This window comes from Colobus angolensis, unplaced genomic scaffold (assembly GCF_000951035.1).
Source record: "Colobus angolensis palliatus isolate OR3802 unplaced genomic scaffold, Cang.pa_1.0 Scaffold446, whole genome shotgun sequence".
NCBI lineage: Eukaryota > Metazoa > Chordata > Mammalia > Primates > Cercopithecidae > Colobus > Colobus angolensis.
Window position 1 is genome coordinate 415,309 of NW_012117888.1, and position 22,615 is coordinate 437,923.

The 22,615-nt window shown below is 39.1% G+C and overlaps 1 protein-coding gene across 1 annotated transcript in view; it reads right to left on the minus strand.

The window, feature by feature from the left end:
- Positions 1 to 13,359: 13,359 nt before the first annotated feature.
- Positions 13,360 to 22,615, minus strand: part of LUZP4 (leucine zipper protein 4) — an 18,308-nt gene continuing 9,052 nt past the window's right edge. The window contains exons 2-4 of the mRNA XM_011957534.1: positions 18,330 to 18,464; positions 17,012 to 17,130; positions 13,360 to 13,915 (exon numbers count right to left, since the gene is read on the minus strand). Coding sequence (XP_011812924.1) covers positions 13,367 to 13,915; positions 17,012 to 17,130; positions 18,330 to 18,464 — 803 coding nt within the window. The 3' untranslated portion in view covers positions 13,360 to 13,366. The remainder of the gene's footprint in view (positions 13,916 to 17,011; positions 17,131 to 18,329; positions 18,465 to 22,615) is intronic.

Sequence of the window (22,615 nt, forward strand, 5' to 3'; positions counted from 1 at the left end):
TCTCTTGACTGATCGCTCTAGACAAGACATGAATGCCTACTTTTACTACTTCTATTCAACGTAGTGCTGGACATGCTAGCCAGAGCAATTAGGCAAGCATAAGAAATAAAATGCATCCAAATTGGAAAGGAAGAAGTAAAATTATCTGTTTGTAGATCACATGATCTCATATGTACAGAACCTTAAAAATTCCACTAAAAAACTGTTAGAACTAATAAACAAAGTCAGCAAAGTTGCAGAATACAAAATCAACACACAAAAAGCAGTTTGATTTCTACAAACTAACAATTAACCATCCAAAAAGGAAATTAAGAAAAAAATTCCTTTTACAATAGTATCAAAAAGAACAAAATATTTAGGAATAAACCTAACCAAGGAAGCTAAAGATTTGTACACTGAAAACATCACTGAAAGAAATTGAAGAAGACACAAATAAATGGATATAAGGCAGGAGAATAAGGTCTGGAGTCAGGGAACATAAGGTTAATTCACCCTTACTTCCGAGAACTAAATCAAATGGAAACACTTCAGCTATGACAGGAAATATCCTCTCCACTTACATAGGGTGCACACTAAGTAAATTACTTTGTAACTTCACTTCATCCTCTTCAATCATATGGGGCTTACACCAAGCAATCAATGGAAACCTCTAGAGGGTAATTAAACCCCAGAAAATTTTGAAACAGGGTTCTTCAGTCCCTATGCTCGTGACCACTCCCATACTGTGGAGTGCATTTTCATTTTCAATAAATCTCTGCTTTTGTTGTTTCATTCTTTCCTTGCTTTGTTTGTGCATTTTGTCGTTTTTTGTTCAAGATGCCAAGAACCCGGACACCCTCCACCGGTAACACACTTTGGTGAGCCAGCCAGGAGGTAAGCCCAAAGTTTGGAATTTAATTTTCTCCTTTTTCTTTCTGCTTCATACAAGGGAATCTCTCTCTCTCTTTTTCTTTCCAACTCGGGACCCTTGGTGAGCAGCAGCTAAACATGGAGGCAACTGGAGGTTTCCGGCCATGGCCGGTGAAACTAAGGGGTGTCCATGTGAAGGCACCTAACCACCACCACCCAGTTCGGGTAAAGGACCTGGGTCTTTTTCCTTTTTTTTCCCCTCTCTTTCTTTACTCTTTTCTATCTTTTCTGGTTGTGGTTCCTGATCACTACATGTGGCGCAGCTTGGAGCAAACTCACAAGCTTTTCAGGTGACTTAAACCTTTTCTTATGCCAAATTCTTCCCTTCTCCTACTTGACTGGCTAAGGACAAAAGAAACCCACCTAGCCTTTAGTTTCCTATCATTAAAGTTCATAGCTATCACTCTAATGAAGAACAGGAAGCATGGGAAAAGGTGGCCTTATACATTAAAAGGCTGCTAGAAGTTGAGGCCTTCATCCAGGGACAAAAGGAAAGCTCATAGTAGGCCATCACCTCTGGAAAGAAAACATGCAAGTGGCACTGGTGCCCTCCTAAGGTCAGAGATGTCTGACAATCTAAGATTGGACCTCAAAGGAGGATACCCTGGGGGGATCCTCCAGAACTCAACATCTCCAAATGGGATACCCTCAGTAGAGGTTCTGAGGTCTAGTACTAAACCATCCTTAGAATTTTCTCTTGCAGTTGCAATACCGTTTAGCCCCAATATTGTTTGGAACCTGGAGTTTACTGTTGAATGGCAAAGTGTGATGGCATTACATGTATCCAGGCTTTTGTGCTGCTGTTCTAAGCAGGTGGCCTGATCAACCTGTGATGCTCTCCTTTGGTGCTGTTTGGCCCCAGTGTTCTTTGGAGTAAGGAGGTTTGGCCTTTAAAAATCACACTGCCATGGAAACTGCTTTACCTGAAATTTTGGTTCACAGCCTTCATTGGATTATCTATTGGGGTAAACAAAGTAAAACTGGCAAGCTTGTATTGCTATCTCATGGCTAGGGCTCCAAACTATTGGATATGTCAGTGTTTGGCATAGAAGGTTATAAAACTATAAACCTAGCCAAAACAAAATGATCTTGGTTTGCGTGCCTTTTTTTTTTTTTTTTTTTACAAATGAGAGTGATTTGTGAAAGGAAAATATTATCTTGGGCCACAAAAATCACTAAGCTAAAGGGAAAATTCAAGCTGAGACCTGCTTAGGGCAAACCTATCTTCCATTCTATTCAAAGCCATCCCTCTGCTCACTGAGATAAATGCATATCTGACTGCCTTCCTGGGAAAGGCTCATCAGAATCTCAAAAGAATGCAGCCATTTGTTTCTCACCTACTTGTGACCTGGAAGACCCCTGCCCACTTTGTTCTGACTTTCCAGACTGAACCAATGTTCATTTTACATATGTTGATTGATGTCTCATGTCTGCTTTGTTAAAAGTGAAAGAACTGAGTACAGTTAATGGAGTAAATGTTTTAGGTAAACTTTTTGTGTAAATTAAAATCTTAAAATTATTTTTGATGCTCATTTACTATCTGGCTCATTTCCAATTAAGAAAGGGTTGTGATATGCGGAAATATGTTTCTAAAATTGTGGAATTGTTCTTATCTATAAATGCCCATGTCTTATGGTTCAGGATTTCTTGCTTTTTAGGGTTTCACTAAAGTTTTAGGTTACTAAGGATAAGAATTCTAGTTAACACATAATTCTGTACACAAAATGTGCCAGAAAGGGTTATATTATTAGTGAGAAAAAGAATAATTTTGTCTAATTATCTGAAAGTTGGTTAAACAATGTATTAAGGAACCAGTAAGTAGGAGAGAAGATTGTGGACAAAGTTTAGATAATAAAATATTCTTTAAAACCTGATAGAGAATTGGAGACATTTGGCTAACTAACATTTTCAAAGTTAAAGGTCTTAGGCCTGATTAAAGTAAAATAAGAAGTATTGTAAATAAATGCATCAGCAGTTAGGCAATTCTTTTTTTTAAAATGCAGTTAAGCCTGAATTTAGCATGGAGCCAAATTTCACATACATGCTTGCATTGCTTCACACTATGTTTACTGTTTTGTGCTTATAGTACTGGCACTAGAGTAATTATTGGTCATGTGTCTAGAGTGAATTTCTTTATTGCATAGGATGTATGGTGATACTGGTGAACTTAAGGATATTAAATTGTGTATCAGGAATAAAATATTCATTACATGGTTTTTAGGGGGCCCTGGGTAACACTGTAGACTCCAGGGAAGATTGAATAGAAAAGGTTTAGGATTGGGTTCCTGTTTGTTTTTGCTTCTAGTTTTCATTCATTTGCTGTTTAGTCTTCTCTGGCTTTGCTTGTGTATGCATATGTAAAACTATATATATATATTTTTTTTAAGTTTCTAGTGGAAGTCTGTTATTTGGTTCTGTGAATACTTTGTTTCTTATGTGTTTCTACCAAGCTATCATTTGTTACATTTAACTGGAATTCCTAGGCTACCTTTGTTGGGCTACAGGAATTAATGGAACACATCAACTTTTTCATCTTAAACTAACTTTTTGGTGCTTAGGCTTCCTGATACTTTAAGTGTGTTGAGTATACTTTCGTAAATAGAATTTGAGTCATATTTCTTGCTTTCTGCCTAATTTGTCCAAAATTTGTAAACTATTTGTGAATATTCTTAATTCATGGCAATGTGTTTGTTTGCATAAAGTCAAGCAGAGTTGCTAGGACTGCTCAGGGAGAGAGAACACAAAAGCCTGACATGCCAGCAAAATGGTAAGAATTTCTTAGCAGTCACACTCTGGCCTCTCTCTCTGTGCAAACTGGTTAAATGAAAGGTAAAAGTCACTGTTTATCTCCTCTGTAAAGTTGTAGTTAATATAAAAAAGAATTCTGATGTTGGTCTTATGCTGTAGTGAATCTGGTGTGCTTTGTGTGTCTTTCCATATTGTTCTGTCATAAAGAGGGATACCTTAAGATAAAACGTGTGCCTAGTATCTCCATAGGTCTGTTGTTCAACATGGCCCAGTAAACTGGTCAGTCATGTTCTTGGGAGCTTGACTTTGTAACCATGTGGCCATGCTTTCTTTTTTCAAAATGGCTGCCTGGGTTTAGGGTCCAATTCCTGGATTAGGGAATGAGTCCTTTATCTTCTGCATATTTATATGTGTTGTGTGTGTAATATAAAAGAGCTTTAACTGGTTTAATAATAATAAGAGCTTAAATCCACTATTTTGTCAGAAAAGTAAAAAGTATAATGCCTTTTACTTTATGTGACTTAAGTAATCTCTGGGAAATAAAGACAGTTTTAAAGATTATTGGTAAAATAAAAAATCTTCTAAAATGTAAACATTTGGTCTAAATTATGCAGGTCAAATAGTAGGTATGCTAAATGCTTTAAGGTCATAAACTGCTTCTTTGACTTTTAAAAACTGTTCAATTTATTTTGGAGCATTAGATTCTAGAGAAGGCCTAGGGACATGTGAAATTAGCCACGCCCCACAGCTATGCAAAGAAGGTTATAAAGAAAAGAGATTATATATAAGAAAGGATCTTGTATGGTAAATTCTTGTCCTAAAGTAAAATAACTGGTTGTTTAAAAGAGGGATGTTTAGGACAAGTCAGAAGTCCAATCATGTCATAGATGGACTGTGTAAGTTGTGAAAGAATTTATGAACAAGAATTTATGGAAAAAATAGTTATACAATTTAAAGGTGATTAGGCCTCTTAAATGCTACATAAAATGCCACTATGACTCTTAACTGTACAACTTGCCTGCTTTACAGCTAGGTAATGCCTGGGACACTTGGAGTTAAATGCTGGAGAGTCAGACCTTATCTGTGCTCTATCTGGGTCCTAGGCTCCATATCTAATACACAATTAAAATCCTGAACTTACCAAGGTTTTCACCAAAAGTGAAAGTCACTAAGAGTTAACATGGTAACATGTAATTGAAACTACTGAAGAAACAGTTTTACATGCAAGGTGTGAAGAAAAGTGAAATGTGTTCTTGGCAGAAAATTATGAGAAGACATGGGAATATAAATTTTTTAAACCTTTAAAATATTTAATAGGTTTCCCCAAATCAAATTTAAGCTTTACAATTGTCTTTTATTCTTTGACATGTTTAGTTACATGGGAAGCATTGTCAAAATAAAAAAAAATGTTTAATCATCTTCAAGTTATATTTTAGTGAATAATATTAACATATGGTCCAAAATTATATGGGATTTATAAAATTCTAATATGCCTGAGTATATGCTATCATAATTATGCTTATTATGTTCCCAATGTAGGTAAGAAGTTATTTTATTTTATTTTATTTTTTTTTGAGACAGAGTCTCGCTCTGTCACCCAGGCTGGAGTACAATGGCATGATCTCGGCACACTGCAAGCTCTGCCTCCCGGGTTCACGCCATTCTCCTGCCTCAGCTTCCTGAGTAGCTGGGACTACAGACTCCCGCCACTGCGCCTGGCTAATTTTTTGTATTTTTAGTAGAGACGGGGTTTCACTGTGTTAACCAGGATGATCTCGATCTCGTGACCTTGTGATCTGCCCGCCTTGGCCTCCCAAAGTGCTGGGATTACAAGCGTGAACCACCGTGCCCTGCCAAGAAGTTTTAATAGTACATTCGCTGCCTCATAATCAGTCGGAAACAACATTGGTTCACTCCTGTTAACCCACATCACGGGTTAAAAAGAACATTGCTAGGAGGCCTTCACCCTTCTAGAAGGGCATCATTAGTTAGGTACTTTTTCCATGGTTTGGAGTAAAAGAAGCAATGATTAAAAATGTATCCCTTATGATAGGCTTATAGCATATTCTACTGTACAGGCTACAGTTACACAATAAACTTTAAATTCTCTTGTGAAAGTTATGATAGAATTGGTTGAACAAAGAAGTAGCTGTGCAGCTGCTGGTACTCATGGCCTATGGAGAAAACATTGGGTATTACAGAGATTCAGTTGCAGCGGATTAATGAAGAGACTGCTTGGTTAAGTGAGGAGACTCTTTAGCTCATTCTTTGATCTATTTGATTTTAGGAGGTTTGGTTTATGGGGACCCTAGGTAAGAAGCATACTCCAAACTCTTGGTATGATTCTCCCAATAGTCATAATAATAGTCTCCCTGGTGCACTGTATTCTCTCAAAGGTTTCAAATGCTTGCATGGAGCCATCTCTACAATGTCAAATGGTCTCTCTTCAACTAGAATGACAAGAGCTGAAAAAAATGTGCTACTATGAGGACACCATAACCTATGCGTAATGTGCTGAGAATGGAAATGCAAAATGATGGTAACTGAGGGTGGCACTAAGGCCCTAAGTTTTGGTCACACTCTCACCTAAGTGAGAATCTAAGCAGAAAGGGGAAATATTTTTAAACAAAATTATTGGAGGCCATTGTTTTGGACTGAGCTCATGCACTAGGCCCCAACAGACCAAACCAAACTAAAATGGAGTTACTTGTGCTACAACTTTAGCAAACACATAGATCCTAGAACAGACTAGGTTTTGTTTTTTCTCCTGCAAATCTCTATAATAAACATTCCTGACAGTAGAGGTATCCACTTCCTGAAGTTCCCATTAAATCTTTTAACCAAATTCATTTCCTGTTGCCTAGAGACCATCAAGCTTCAGATGATCATGCAACTAGGGTTCCAGCCAGTTCCAGGTGAAGACACCACCCCTGGCCATCAAGGAATTACCCTGCCTCCACTAGACACAGCAAGGTGAGAGTTCCATTATCCCCAATAGGTAGAGACTATGCCCCAAGCCAGTATGAAGCACTTACAGAACAAAGACCATTGGTTCCTCCACCAGCCATAAAGATTTGTGGGTATCACATCTCTCAGGTGGGAAATGAAGCAGGAGAATAGGGTTTGGAGGCAGGGAACATAAGGCCAATTCACGCTGACTTCCTAGAGCTAAATCAAATGGAAACACTTCAGCTATGACAGGAAATATCCTCCCCATTTACATAGGGCGTATACCAAGTAAATTACTTTGTAACTTTACTTCATCCTCTTCATTTACGTAGGGCACATGCCAAGCAACCAAAGGAAACCTCTGGAGGATATTTAAACCCCCAAAAATCTGTTATGGGGCTCTTGGGCCCCTATGCTTCAGCTGCTCCCACACTGTAGAGTGTACTTTCATTTTCAATAAATCTCTGCTTTTGTTATTTCATTCTTTCCTTGCTTTGTTTGTGCATTTTGTCCAATTCTGTGTTCAAGACACTAAGAACCTGGACACCCTCCACCAGTAACAAATAGATGTCTCACGTTCATGGATTATACGACTTAATATGATTAAAACGTCCATAATACCCAAAGAAATCTATAGATTCAATGAAATCCCTATCAAAATCTAATGACATTTTTTGCAGAAGTAAGAAAATTCATTCTAAATTTCATATGCAATCTCAAGGGACCCCAAGTAGACAAAACAATTTTGAGGAAAAAAAAGAACCAAGTTGGAGGACTCACGCTTTTTGGTTTCAAAACATAGTACAAACTATAGTAATCAAAATAGTGAGTGCCATCAGCACAACAAACACACAACAAAAGAAGAAACTTGGTGTCCAGGGGAGGCCCCCTGCAGCAGGCAGCAGCCGGCAGCGGGCACAGAGGCCAGGAGAGGAGGCGAGGGGCTGCTGGAGCACAGGGAGGGAGTGAGGCCAGCTGTCATGCTCCCGCGCCCCCTGCACCGCGGCCACAGCTCCCTGGCCTTGTAAGCCTGCAGCACGGGTCGCCTGGGGCAGCACAGCTCACCACAGCCCAGAAAGGAGCAGCACCAGTGCATCACATGGCAGGTGGACCCATGCCCAGCGAGCTCCCTACCTACTGGCCTTGGCTGTATGCGGTCCCACAGCTGGTGACGCTGGCGACCTGGCTGCTTGGCAGGCAGAACTTGTATGAACATGGGACTTCTTGGTGCAGCCTGAGCAGACAGCTGGCCAGAGTGATCAACAGGTTGGTAAAAACCCTGTGTCCTTGGAGAAAGTTGGTTCCCGTTTTCCAGAGGGGAAACCCAGGGCTTGAAAGGCTGCAGTTGGCACTTTGAGAAGGAAGAAGAGAGTAAAGACAGGGCCTGGAGCACAGGACTGGGGGAACTCTTTGTAAATCCAATTGCAAAAACAGACACCCCAATGCTGTTTACATACAGCTCTCACTATATATATAGAAAAAGAAAATATGACCTATTTATCAGGTGCATGCCTTGTCGAGGACCTGGTCACCTTCCTTTTCTGCACCTTCCAATGTGAAGTTTAATATTCTGTAATGTCTGGGGCACCAGAAGAGAGATGCCTGCTGTGTGCTTAGAAAATTTGTATGGGAATTAGCTGATGGGAATTTGCTCCAGCATCGACCAACTGCCTGGGGACAGACGCTGGTGGAATAAGAGGTAACACTGCAGAAGACATGATAGAAAGAAAAATAAAAAGTGAGGACTTGGTGCCAATTGTGTAGGGGCAGTCTAGGATACCTCCATTTCTTGGCACATCCTAGCTTCTCTCTGTGTACCTACCTAAGGAGATTGCTAGCTCCCACTGTCATGTCAAGAGAACTGGGAATTTTGTTTTTCCTACCAAAAACTGGCATCATACTGGCATAAAGACAGACCACTAGAATAGAATAAAAAGCCCAGAAATAAACCCTTGGTTATATGATTAAATGATCTTCTACCAGGGTGCCAAGACCACTCACTGGGGAAAAGACAATCTTTTCAAAAAAGGGTATTAGGAAAACTGGATATCCACATGCAAAAGAAGGGAGTTCGACCCTTATCATATACCATATACAAAAATTAACTGAAAATGGATTAAAGATCTAAAACAATAAAACTCCTAAAGAAAACATAGGGGGAAGTTTCATGATGTTGGAATTAGCAATAATTTCTTGGAAAGGACATCAAAAGTACAAACAAGAAAAACAAAAAAAAATGCAAATGAGATTATATTAAAGTTAAGAACTTTTGTGCATCACAAGACACGATCAACAAGGTGAAATGACAACCTATGGAATGGGAGAAAATATTTGCAAATCATATATCAATAAACGGTTAATATCCAGAATATATAAGAAACTCCTACAACATCAAAAACTCAAATAACCCAATTAAAAAGCAAGGAAAGGACTTGAACAGCCATTTCTGCAAAGATGATATATAAATGCACAGCAAGCATGTGAAAAGATGCTCAACATCACTAATCATTAGATAAATGAAAATCAAAGCCACAATTAGATATAATTTCATACCCATTAGGTAGTCTATTACCAGAAAAATGGAAAATAACAAGTATTGTTGAGCATGTAGAGAAACTGGAACAGTTGTGTGCTGTTGAGACTGTAAAATGGTTCCACTGGTATAAAAACAGTATGGGGGTTCTTCAGAAAATTCAAAATAGAACTACCATAAGATCCAGTATTCCCACTTCTGGGTATATTACCAAAAGAAATGAAAGGGTAGTCTCAAAGAGATTTACACATCCATGTTCGTAGCAGTACTGTTTACTAACAGTCAAGTTGTGGAAGCAAGCCAAATGTTTATCAATAGATGAGTAGATAAAGAAAATGTGGTATATACATTCTAGACTAATAGATGAAGGAATTCTTGTCACATGCTACAGTATAGATGAATGTTGATGATGCTAAGTGAAATAAAACAGTCACAAAAAGACAAATCTTGTATGACTCCACTTATATGAGGTATATAAAGTAGCCAAAATTGTAGGAAAAAGATAAATGGTAGGGAATGCTGAGGGAAGTGGGAAAAGGGGAGTTATTGTTTAATGGGTATAGAATTAAGATCTACAAGATGAAAAAGTTCTAGAGACGTATTGCATAATAATGTGAATGTATTTACTACTGAACTGTACATTTAAAAATGGATAAGATGGTAAATTTTGTATCTTTTTAACCACAGTTTTTTGAATGAAAAAATGAATAAATCATTCATTTTTCATGACTCACACGAAGTTTTTAGTTGGTATAGGTCTTTAAAGACATGTAGTCCAAACTCCTCCTTTCACGTATTAGGAAATTGAGATGCATAGTTATTAACTAATTTGTCCAATGTTATATACTTTGACAGATTTGGGACATGGAGACATGCCTTCTTATTCTTATGCCACTTCCACTTACTCATGCTACTCACGTCACATTAGAGGCTAATTCCTTAGAAAAATGCAAACCAGATTCTCACTGGCATCTTCTTTCAAGAAATAAGAAAAATATGAACAACTGGGTAACAAATGTGGCTAGGGAAAAGTGAAGAACTTGGGAATAAAAATGGGAAGATCAAATAATAAAGTCAAATATCAGAAAAAACTTCTGTCTTCAGAATGATATACAATATATTAGGGATTTGAGACCCAAAGATCGGATTGTCAATTATAATCAAGCATGAATCTATTTTAAGAATTACTTGGAATGCTGTCTAGTATTAAAATTCAAAGAGATGCTAAATGATAATGAGATATTAGTTGTCACTCTATAATTGGAGTTCAAATAGCAAGCACTACTAAATTAAATACGTAATTCCCTCTGAAGCTATTATCTATGTTTAGAAAAGCTTTAATCCAGTGGACAGCCCAACTAATGTAAAGATATGCATATTTTGCCACACATTTTATTTTGCCACACCTAATGGGGGTACAAAAGATAGTTTTTGTTCTGCTGTCCCTCTCTATTTACCTATCAATCCAGCCAAGGAAGGCATTTGACTATGAATATTATTACCATATCAGGAAAGAACACAAAAAGCTGAAATTATCAGGTATTTTAAGGGAGTTAAAAATTCAAATTTCCACCTTGTTTGCATACATCCTGTTTAGAGTTTTTATTGGGAGGCATATTAGTTTTTCAAAAATGAAAATGTTATTCCAAACTTCATAAATAAATAATATTCTGTATATGCTATCATATTTTATTTGAGGTGTTTGCCCAGCTATTTATTAAGGCCACAATGGCCTTCTAGATTTAACTTGTTTGTTTAAAGCAGAAATGTAGCTTCTCTGGCATGTCTTTACCTTCTGGTGAACTTGGCCTGAGGGGAAGATTTTGAGTGGGATCATGAAATTACTGAAATCTTTATTTTATACTTGACATAGAAGCAAATTTTAGTTCTGAAGGGTGCTATTAAGCCCATCTGGTCAACTTATTGTTATTCTAATATGTATTAGAATAGAAAGTTATGGAGTAGAATAATTAATCTCCAAAAGATCAATTAATACATGTTAATTTTCTGTAATTTATGTATTCCTTAGTAATAGCTCTACATGTGATTTAACCTTAACCATTCAGGTGGTACCTATTTGTGCTCAGCATATGAAAAACTTATAATGGAACATAAAGTAAAAAAACTGAGTGGACTTGTTCATTATATTTTAAAATGTATTTGCAAAACGATAGGAATATGCCAATGGACAATAATTTAAACAGAATTTTCAGTGCCTTAATGGAAGTTTCTTTTTTTTTTTTTTTTTTTTTTTGAGACGGAGTCTCTCTCTGTTGCCCATGCTGGAGTGCAGTGGCGCGATGTTGGCTCACTGCAGGCTCTGCCTCCCGGGTTCACGCCATTCTCCTGCCTCAGCTTCCCAAGTAGCTGGGACTACAGATGCCCGCCACCATGCCCGGCTAATTTTTGGTATTTTTAGTAGAGACAGGATTTCACCGTGTTAGCTAGGATGGTCTGGATCTCCTGACCTCGTGAGCCACCCGCCTCAGCTTCCCAAAATACTGGGATTACAGGCGTGAGCCTCTGCGCCCTTAATGGAAGTATTATACCACTTGATAAACAAAAATTGGTATGTAAAATTAAGTAAAATGTGTACAAATCCCTAATAAATGCAGAAATACGGATTGCTTGTCATCAGTGTTAAACGTTTTCATTTTTATAGCAAATTATGTGTATACTGCTAATATAAGTAGGGTGGGACCTTTTGCATTAAAATGATCCCTGCAGGCCGGGCGCGGTGGCTCAAGCCTGTAATCCCAGCACTTTGGGAGGCCGAGACGGGCGGATCACGAGGTCAGGAGATCGAGACCATCCTGGCTAACACGGTGAAACCCCGTCTCTACTAAAAATACAAAAAATTAGCCGGGCGAGGTGGCCGGCGCCTGTGGTCCCAGCTACTCGGGAGGCTGAGGCAGGAGAATGGCGTGAACCTGGGAGGCGGAGCTTGCAGTGAGCTGAGATCCGGCCACTGCACTCCAGCCTGGGCGACAGAGCAAGACTCCGTCTCTCAAAAAAAAAAAAAAAAAAAATGATCCCTGCATCAGACATCGTCTACATACACAATAACTCATGCACACATCTTGGAAATAGTTGTTTTTTTTTTTTCTGAGACAGATTCTTGCTCTGTCACCCAGGCTAGAGTGCAGTGGCAAGATCTCAGCTCACTGCAACCTCCGCCTCCCGGGTTCAAGCAATTCTCCTGCCTCAACCTCCCGAGTAGCTGGATTACAGGCACTCACCACCACGCCTGGCTAATTTTTGTATTTTTAGTAGAGTTGGAGTTTGACTATGTTGGCTAGGCTGGTCTCAAACTCCTGACCTCAAGTGATCCGCCCGCCTTGGCCTCCCGAAGTGCTGGGATTATAGGCATGAGCCACTGCGCTCAGCTGGAAATAATTTTTTTTAGCTGAAGTAAGTAATTCTGTGCAGCAGTTAATATGAACCTAAAATATTTGACTATACATTTACAGTCAATACAAGCAAGGTAATCACTGAGAAATTAAAACTAAAACTTTTATTGAATAACCAAACAAATTGCAATTGCAATAAACATACCTTGTGTTTTTAAAAACATAACTCCCAGTACATTTAAATTTCTCTGTTTCTTTTGCTAGGGTAGACAGACCTACCCTAACACTTTTATAAGGCAACAGTGAATATATAAATGTATTCAAAATATATTCAGAAGGTTAGCATTACATCTATGCATAGAATATATCCTCTCCTATGGTCTGATTTGAGGAAAGCAGAAAAGTTCAGCTGCCCAACTACCATTTGTCTGCTAAGGACTCTCTGAGGACGGTTTAAGAAGGAGACAGAGTGGAAAACAGAGATATTCATTATCATAGATTATATATTATCAATTTGGCAGTTAGTTGTTAGATTAGCTTGCTTACCAGGTTGGAATGTCCAAGGGAGACAGGACACTAAATCAAAATATTCTAATTGTGGGGAAGGCCCAATAGGAAAGGCTGAGTACATAGGGCTCTTCTAGGGAAAGCAGACCTACAGGGAACAACTTAATGGGACATCTTGGATAATTGGATGATAGCTTAGAGGACATCAAGTTGAAAGAATATTGATACCATGTATACATTGCCTCCATTCTAATATTTATGTCTTTGTCCCAATATATGTCTGTTTCAACAAATATATATTAGCCATTAGTACAGATACATGCTTTTCTATTTCCACAGAATTAAACACATTGTTCTGATGACTAAGAAGTCACTGCATTTTTACCTGTTGAGTATCTCTGATGTGTTTCTGATTGGCCATGAGATCTCCCTGATTGACCATGAGAGCTCTCTCAGTGGCCATGAGATCTCTCTGAGTGATTATGAGATCTCTCTGAGTAGCTATGAGATCTTTCTGAGTGGCTATGAGATCTCTCTGAGTGACCAGGAGATCGTTCTGAGTGACCACGAGATCTCCTTGGCTATGAAATCTCTTGGAGTGACCATGAGATCTCCCTGAGTGACCACGCGATCTCTTTGATTGGCCATGAGATCTCTCAGATTGACTATGAGATCTCTTGGATTGGCTGTGAGATCTCTCAGATTGGGCATGATGTATCTTTAGTTGCCCTTGAGATCTCTCTAAATAATAATGAGATCTCTCTAAGTGGTTTCGGGATCTCTCAGAATGATGATTTTCTTCTGGTTGGCCCTTAGTTTCTTCTGATTTGTCCGGATTTCCTTGTGATTGATGCTGATTCCCCTCTGATTGGCCTTGATTCTTCTCTGCTTGGGCCTCATAATCGTCATTGCACTTCTCCTGAAAAGGATTCCAATTATGCAAAACAAATGAAACAGATACTTCATGATTTAAGTCATAATGATATATTCTCAAGCCCATTTTTATGGGCAACTGTTTCTTTTAGAATTCCACTGTGCTTACTTCTATTTGTCAACCAGTTTTTAGAACTAACTTACAGAATAGCTCCATTGTATCATGTCATTGGCACAAAAATGCTATGCAACTAAAACTTTAATAAAATAAAAGTATGGAAAATTAGTTGTTTTATGAGTTTGACTGTATTCTATGGTCATGTTCTACCTACTAATTTCTGGATGTATGTTTTACTAAAGAAACAACAAATTTTGCGACTTTGATAGAATATTTTGTAGTGTAAGTCCTTAGGATGAAAAGGAAAGTGTTCAAAATCATATTTACTCTTTGCCTACTCAATGATCATTAAAAAGAAACTATCTTTCCATTATAAATTAATACTTAATTCTAGAGAGAAAGACGAAGTAAGGGGAAAGGAAGCTGTAAAAAAGCGGAAGGTTGGCTTAATACTATTCAAGTAAATTAGCTTGGCAACAATACAGCCTTTCTACCTTTTCAGTTTTTAAGCCAAAAAGGCAGTGGAGTGAATCAGCCAAATGGAAATAATGAAACTTCTGACAAAACTCTATGATGCTACATAAATGTAAGTGGATAAAGTCATATAGACCATGCTGAGAAATCAAGCTTTCTACTAGTATATGTTGCCTGACAAGCACAACATGCCCTAAATTTGGCATTATGACTTTTTAGTTTAACACTAACAGAAGCTGGACGCAACTGCTAAACAGCAGGGGAGGTACCAGTACAAAAAATATTATGCACAGAAAACTTTTTTTAAAACAAAAAAATGTAAAAAATTAGTTGTTTTGCTAAAACATAAAGCTATAGCCACTCTCCAGCTTTTGTACTGAAAAACCTAAATAGGGAGATTGGGTGCAATGCACATGTACCTTTTCTCTTTTCTAAGTGACTGGTGTTGGGAGCACAGTAGGTCAGTAGGAAAGATAGGACTGAGTTCCATCTTCTAAAGACCCGTATGTATCCAAGTACCTCACCAAAGGAGCTTGCAGTCCCTTTTATGAATGTTTATATAAGAAATGTTTTCATCAACTTGTGTACTATATATTTCCTACCTTTGGAAAACAAAGTGCACATTAGTTTTCTTTCCTTATAAACAAGTGAAGCCTTCTATCAAAAGGTTGTGTTGAATAAATACATGGGGTGAACAAATAAAACTGTGTTCCACTGATAATAAGACTAAATCTTGTTGAGTACAAAACTAGCTTAATAGAATTGTAAAGTATTATTGAAAACTGTAATTATTTCAATTTATTGGTGAAATAATTATGCTTAAATTTTAACACATTTCTTTATTGCAGGGTAATTTTTTTTTTCTGGTGAGTTCAGCTATGATAGTCTCAAAAGCTTCGAAAGTATGAATAATAGAAGGATATTTTCCCAGCCTGGGCAACACAGTGAGACCTCATCTCTACAGAAAAGAAAAAAAAAATTCGCAGGGCATGGTGGCACGTGCCTATAGTCCCAGCTACTTGGGAGGCTGAAGTGAGAGGATTACTTGAGCCCAGGAGGTAGAAGGGGCAGTGAGCCATGATCACACCACTACATTCCAGCCTGGGCAACGGAATGAGACCCTGTCTCAAAAAAACAAACAAACAAAAAATAAATAAAAGGACAAGGATGCTTTCAGTTCGAAAATACTGTTTAATATTTATTCTCAGTTTACGCATCTTGGACTGTATCAGAAGGAAGCTCATGTTCTTCTTTCCAAACTTTATAAATAAATCTCCTCATCCTATAAGGCACAGATCATATGCCACCTCTTCCACCAAAGTTTCTCAAGAACCCCAATCAGAATGAATTACTACATCCCCACAATATATAACTTATGCCCTATTATGCACATACTGCATACTGTATGGCATTACATTTCTTTCCTATCTTTCTCTTCCACCACCGTACAGACTATTTGAAGCAGGCTGTTCTGGTATCATAGTGCCTGCATAGAGTAGGCATTGAATCATCATTTGAACAATTTTTTTTTTTTTTTGAGACGCAGTCTCGCTCTGTCGCCTGGGCTGGAGTGCGTTGGCGCGATCTCGGCTCACTGCAAGCTCTGCCTCCCGGGTTCATGCCATTCTCCTGCCTCAGCCTCCCGAGTAGCTGGACTACGGGTGCCCGCCACAACGCCCGGCTCATTTTCTGTATTTTTAGTAGAGAAGGGGTTTCACCATGTTAGCCAGGATGGTCTCGATCTCCTGACATCGTGATCCGCCCACCTCGACCTCCTAAAGTGCTGGGATTACAGGCGTGAGACACCGTGCCCTGTCCATTTGAACAATTTAAAATAATCCTTTAAATATTTGAAAATGCAACATGTTTTTCTCCAAAATAAATAGATAAGCAAATAAATAAACATTTGCATTTACATGATTTGGCAAAAATGATTTAAGCTCCCGGAACTGCCATTTTTGCTAAATGACCACGTAACACCTTAAGAAGAATCAGTTTATAAGCTAGGATGAAACATTAGCACCAATGTTAGCTAGTGAATCTGGATCTGAGCACCTCTCAAATTCCTCCCTATTGACTGGCTCACCTATACGTGGTTAGAGAAAATGGATTCGTACAGGTATAGTCTGTGCCACCTGTTGCTTCCAGAGTATATTTCATATCTGATATCATCTGGCTTCTGGCTTTTACAGTTCATTCACAAAGATACTAAAACTCTTTTTATATTATAACTTAAGCTCAAAGCCTCTGTATGAGGACAAATAAAAATGATTACATAGGATTAATGACAATAACTAATAATCTGTTTTGGCATTTCATAAATTCAAAAGTTTTACTAATAACTGAAAATAGCAAAAATCAAATGTTTTTTAAAATAGTTACAGGGGAAATATCAACTAACAAACATTGAATTTAAAGTACGTTCAAGGCACCATGGAGGAATACCAAGAAACAATCCCTGCTTTCAATAGAATTTAAAGTAAATCATTAATTAGGAAATATATTAAATGTAGGATTTTTAATATTGGTTAATTCTTGGTACTTATCTACCTGTTCAATTACAGGTTGCTCATTTAAAGGGTGTTGTCCAGACTTGAATCCAGAAGGTTCTTGGGATGTCTTTTTATCAGGATTTCTTTCCTCAAAGTCGCTTCTGAATCTTGAGTAGCCTTTGAAAAAAAAAATATTTTCTGTATTTTCAAGTAGTAAATTCAACGTATCTCTCAGAGAAGTATTATCTCTGATCTCATTTTTTTAAAGCTATGCACTGGGTTTTGCAAAACTTTTGATATTTCATTACTCTTGTATCATCTGGGAGTCTCACTGAATTCTAGAACAGTCTTTGCCATACTATTTCAATTTGCATACCTTAATAGGGTAGTCTTCTCAGTATATAATACCTCAATTTTGGTTTCATGTGCCACCAAAGTTGGGACATACTATCTGAAATTAAATGAAAGAATACTCCAGTAGAAAAAGGAGAGATGGAGAGAAACTGTCTGCTTTGTATTAATCATGTGAATATTTGTCTCAGTTGTCTGCTTTGTTTGGGTAAACAAACAAAGACAGTAAAAAACCCATCAAAGAATATCTCCAAAAGGCTCACAAAGATCAATTTTGTGATGACTGGTTAGGCACGTAAGAATGGGCCATGTTACCCTTTTTGGCTGCTCTGCCCCTGTAATAACTACCATCATTTCTCTTCTCTTCTCAGAACATGTTGAGCCACTGAAGATTCACACAAGAACTGAAATGAAGCTGCACAGGCAACTGTCGGGGCTTATAGTAATCACGATGTCAAAATGGTTCCAATCTGTTGACTAGATTATGAAGACCTTTAATTGTTGAAAAGACTTCTGTATCGTGGCAATCTGTAGTACATTCATATTAAAAAATGCACACTGCACTTACCAATGAGGTTAGGTATACAGAGGACATTTGTCATGTTCTACCCTACTCTTTTTGTCTTACAACATTTGTATTTTCAAAATGTGGATGTCATAGTTTTCAGATTATTGACTATGCTCTTAACCCTCCTGTATTGCCTCCTAAAAGCGGAACTGGATCAACCAACCCAGGCTTGTAAACAAGTACAAGCTTGTAAAAATATCTCTCAGCTCATATGGTTACTTTTCTTATCCCACTCTCCATTAGGGAAATAATTTGTATAAATTAAAACAAATTTGTATTCATATGACATGGCATAAATTCTTACAAACCCTGTATGAATCCATGCCCAGAAAAAATAAAACAAGCAACATAATGCAACTTTAGAACAATATTGTGAATTCTTGATTTTACTTACCTAGTTATTCACAAATATTTCAGACTCTTTTTACCATGTGTGACTATTTTCAGCATACTTTACCTCTCTGATGGCAATATCCATGAGCATTTGATTGCTGTCTTGAAGACGATTCCTTTTTAATATTGTTCTGTCTTTTACTCTTTTCTTCTTTTTCAGCATTTGTCCCTTCTAACTCTTTATAGATTATAATGTCATCTGTATTAGAAAATACATAAAAAATGAATAAAATGGCAAAAACCAAATAATAATGTCTCGAGTGAATAATCTATACCCTATCTCATGATATTTCAGAATACCTAAAAACTGGTAGCCCTAAACATGATAATACAATAATAATAATAAATTTGTTAAACTGTAACAAAGGTCAATCAATACCGACATCTTAGGGTTTGCTGGAACAAGAAAGAAAAATTCCTGTTAGATTTATGGTAACTTTATTTGTGCAAAAGCAAAATACTTTCACACTGCAATAGCTCGGGGGGGATATCATCTAAATAAGTGATTTTACTAAATGTTATTTCAGTGTCACAGAAATATAGAGCAATAGAGTCATTAAGTTGCTGAATAAATAAATGTAAATCAGTAATTAAATGTAAAGTGATAGACCATTAAATGTCTATCTGATTAAATGTAAGTAATAGACAATTAGTTACATGTATATTATCAAACGTAACAAAGAAAAAGGAAGTGGCAAAAGTAAGAAAGTGGTGATGGAAGTTCACAGGAGACACCACAGAAGTGAGGAACCTAGATTATTGTAGCAGCAGGAAGCAATCAGACTTGACTCTGTAGTCAGGCACGTACTTACACATACTCAGGCAGAGAGCACTTACATGGCATAATTTAAAGAATGGGAGACAGGTACAACTTGCTCTAAAATATCTCTCCTAACATCTAGAATGGAAGAGTCTACAGGTGGGATGCTCTATCAGTGGATAAAAATTTACTCATGTCAAGGCATCTTTAGAAATAAGCACAAGCCCCCACACCTTCCAGAAGCTACACTCAGGAGGAAGGGGAAAAAAAAGGACAAGTTGGGTATTTGGAAAAAACTGGAGATTCTAAAAGAAAAGAAGAGCTGAAAAGGGTACAAAAGAGGCAGTTGGGTGACACAAATTAATCACTCCTTTTTTATTTTGCTTAGTACTAGTCCTGCCTCAGGTCTCTAAATATCTGATTCTGGGATAGGGAGCAAGGTGGCAGAATAGAAGCCTCCACCAATTGTCCCCCCAGCAAGGACATGAATTTAACAACTATCTACACAGAAAAAACACCTTCATAAAAACCAAAAATCATGTGAGCACTCATAGTAACTGGTTTTAACTTCATATCACTGAAAGAGGCACTGAAGAGACAGAAAAAACAGTCCTGAATTGCCAATGCCACCCCTCCCCCACCCCTGGCAGCAATGGCATGGTGGTGCCAAGAGCATCTCTGGGCACTGGGGGAGGAAGAACACAGCAATCATGAGGCATTGAATTTAGTGCTGTCCTGTTAGAGCAGAAAGGAAAACTGGACCAAACTCACCTGACACCTGCCCACTGGAGGGAAGATTTAAACCAGCCCCAGTCAGAGAGGAATTACCCATCCCGGCAGCCCAAGCATGAGTTCCCACAAACCTCTCCATCAAGGGCTACAGTGCTCTGGATCTCCAAGTAAACCTGAAAGGCAGTCTAGGCCAAGCTTTTCTAACCCGCGGCCTGCAGGCCACACACGGCCCAGGACGGTTTTGAATGCAGCCCAACACAAATTCGTAAACTTTCTTAAAACATTATGAGATTTTTTTTTTGTAATTTTTTTTAGCTCATCAGCTATTGTTAATGTTAGTGTATTTTATGTGTGGCTCAAGACAATTATTCTTTCAGTGTGGCCCAGGGAAGCCAAAAGATTGGAAACACCTGGTCTAGGCCATAAGGGCTGCAACTCTTAGGCAAGCCTTAGTACTGAACTGGGCCAACAGTGTGGACTAGGGGGGCCACGCGACATATTGAGACACCAGCTGGGGCAGCCAAGGGAGTGGTGGCATCGCCCCTCCCCTAACCCCAGGCTGGACAGCTCACAGCTCCAAAAGAGACCCCTTCCTTCCACTTGAGAAGAGAGGGAAGAGTGGGGAGGACTTTGTCTTACATCTTGGATACCAGCTCAGCCACAGCAGGCTAGGGCACCGGTTAGAATTACGAGGTTCCTGTTTCAGGCTCTAGCTCCTGGACCACATTTCTAGACATACCCTAGGCCAGAAGGGAAATGACTGCCTTGAAGGAAAAGACTCAGCCCTGGCAGAATTCATCAACTGTTAACTGAAAAGCTCTTGGGCGCCGAGTAACTAGCAGCAATACCCAGGTACTATGTTGAGGGCCTTGGGTGAGCCTCTGAGACTTGCTGGCTTCAGGTACCAGCACAGCCACAGAAGGGTAGAGCACCAAGTGGGCTCTTGGAATCCCTGATTCCAGGACTTGACATTTGGATAATACTTCTGGAACTGCCCTAGGCCAGAGGGGAGCTCAATGCTCTGAAGGGTGAGTCTCAGACCAGGCAGCATTCATCGCAAAGTGACTTAAGAGCCCCTGAGTCTTAAGGGAACATCTATGGTAGTCCACAGTAAACAATACTCTTCCTGGCCTAGGGTGACTGGTTACGGGGTGAGGCTCCTCTGCCTTTAGAAAGGGAAGGGAAGAGTGGGAAGGACTGCATTTTGTGGTATGAGTGCCAGCTCAGCCATAATACAACAGAACACCAGGTAGACTTCTAAGGTTTTTGACTCTAGGTCCTGAGTCCCAGATGTCACTTCTGGACCCACCTCCGGCTTGGGGGACCTTGCCACCCTGAAGGAAAGGACACAGGCCTGGTTGGTTTTGCCACTGGCTGATAGTAGAGCTCCAGAGCCTTGAGCAAGCTAGGCAGTAGCCAGGAGTATTTGCAGCAGACCTTGGGTGAGACCCAGAGCTGTGCTGGCTTCGGGTCTGACCCAGTGCAGTCATAGTGGTGGTGGCCACAGGGGTGCTTGTGTCACTCCACCCCAGCTCTGGGTGGCTCAGAACAGAGACACTCTGTTTGTTTAGGAGAAAATAAGGGAAAAGAACAAGAGTCTCTGCCTGGGGATCCAGAGAATTCTCCCAGATCCCGTCCAAAACCATCCAGGAGGTACCTCTATGAGTCTGCAAGAACCACAGCATTACTGGGCTTGGGATGTCCCCTAAAGTAGAAACTGCTCAGATCACAACACTGAAGTCTTTTCAAATATCTGGAAAGCCTTCCCAAAAAGGATGAGTACAAAGAAGCCCAGACAGTAAAGACCACAATAAATACCTAACCCTTCAATGCCCAGACACTGAAGAACATCTACTAGTATCAATAGGTTCCAGGAAAACATGACCTCACCAAATGAACTAAATAACACACTAAGGACAAGTCCTGGAAAAACAGAGATATGTGACTTTTCAGACAGAGAATTCCAAATAGCTGTATTGAGAAAACTCAAATAAATTCAAGCAAACACAGAAGGAATTCAGAATTCTATCAGATAAATGTAACAAAGAGATAGAAATGATTAAAAAGTGTCAAGCAGAAATTCTGGAACTGGAAAAATGCAATTGGCATACTGAAGAATGCATCAGTCCTTTAATAACAGAATGAATCTGGTAGAAGAATTAGTGAGCCTGAAGAAAGGCTATTTGAAAATGTACAATCAGAGGAGACAAAAGAAAACAAACAAACAATGAAACACACCTATAGGATCTAGAAAACAGCCTCAAAATGGCAAATCTGAGAGTTATTGGCTTTAAAGAGGATGTAGAGAAAGAGATAGGGGTAGAACGTTTATTCAATGGGGCTGGGAGTGGTGGCTCACGGGTGGATCACTTGATGTCAGGAGTTTGAGAACAGCCTGGCCAACGTTGTTAAATACCACCTCTACTAAAAACACAAAAATTAGCTGGGTGTGGTGGTGCGCACCTGTAATACCAGCTACTTGGGAGGCTGAGGCAGGAGAATTGTTTGAACCTGGGAGGCTGAGGCTGCAGTGAGCCGAGAGCGCCACTGCACTCCAGTCCAGGCGACAGAGCAAGTTTATTCAAAGGGATAATAAAAGAGAAGTTCCTGAGGCAGGCAGATCACAAGGTCAAGAGTTCAAGACCAGTGTGGCCAACATGGTGAAACCCCGTCTTTACTAAAAATACAAAAATTAGCTGAGCATGGTGGCATGTACCTGTAATCCCACGTACTCGGGAGGCTGAGGCAGGAGAATTGCTTAAGCCGGGACCTGGGAGGCAGAGGTTGCAGTGGGCCGAGGTTACGCCACTGCTCTCCAGCCTGAGCTACAGAGCAACCCTCTGTCAAAAAAAAAAAAA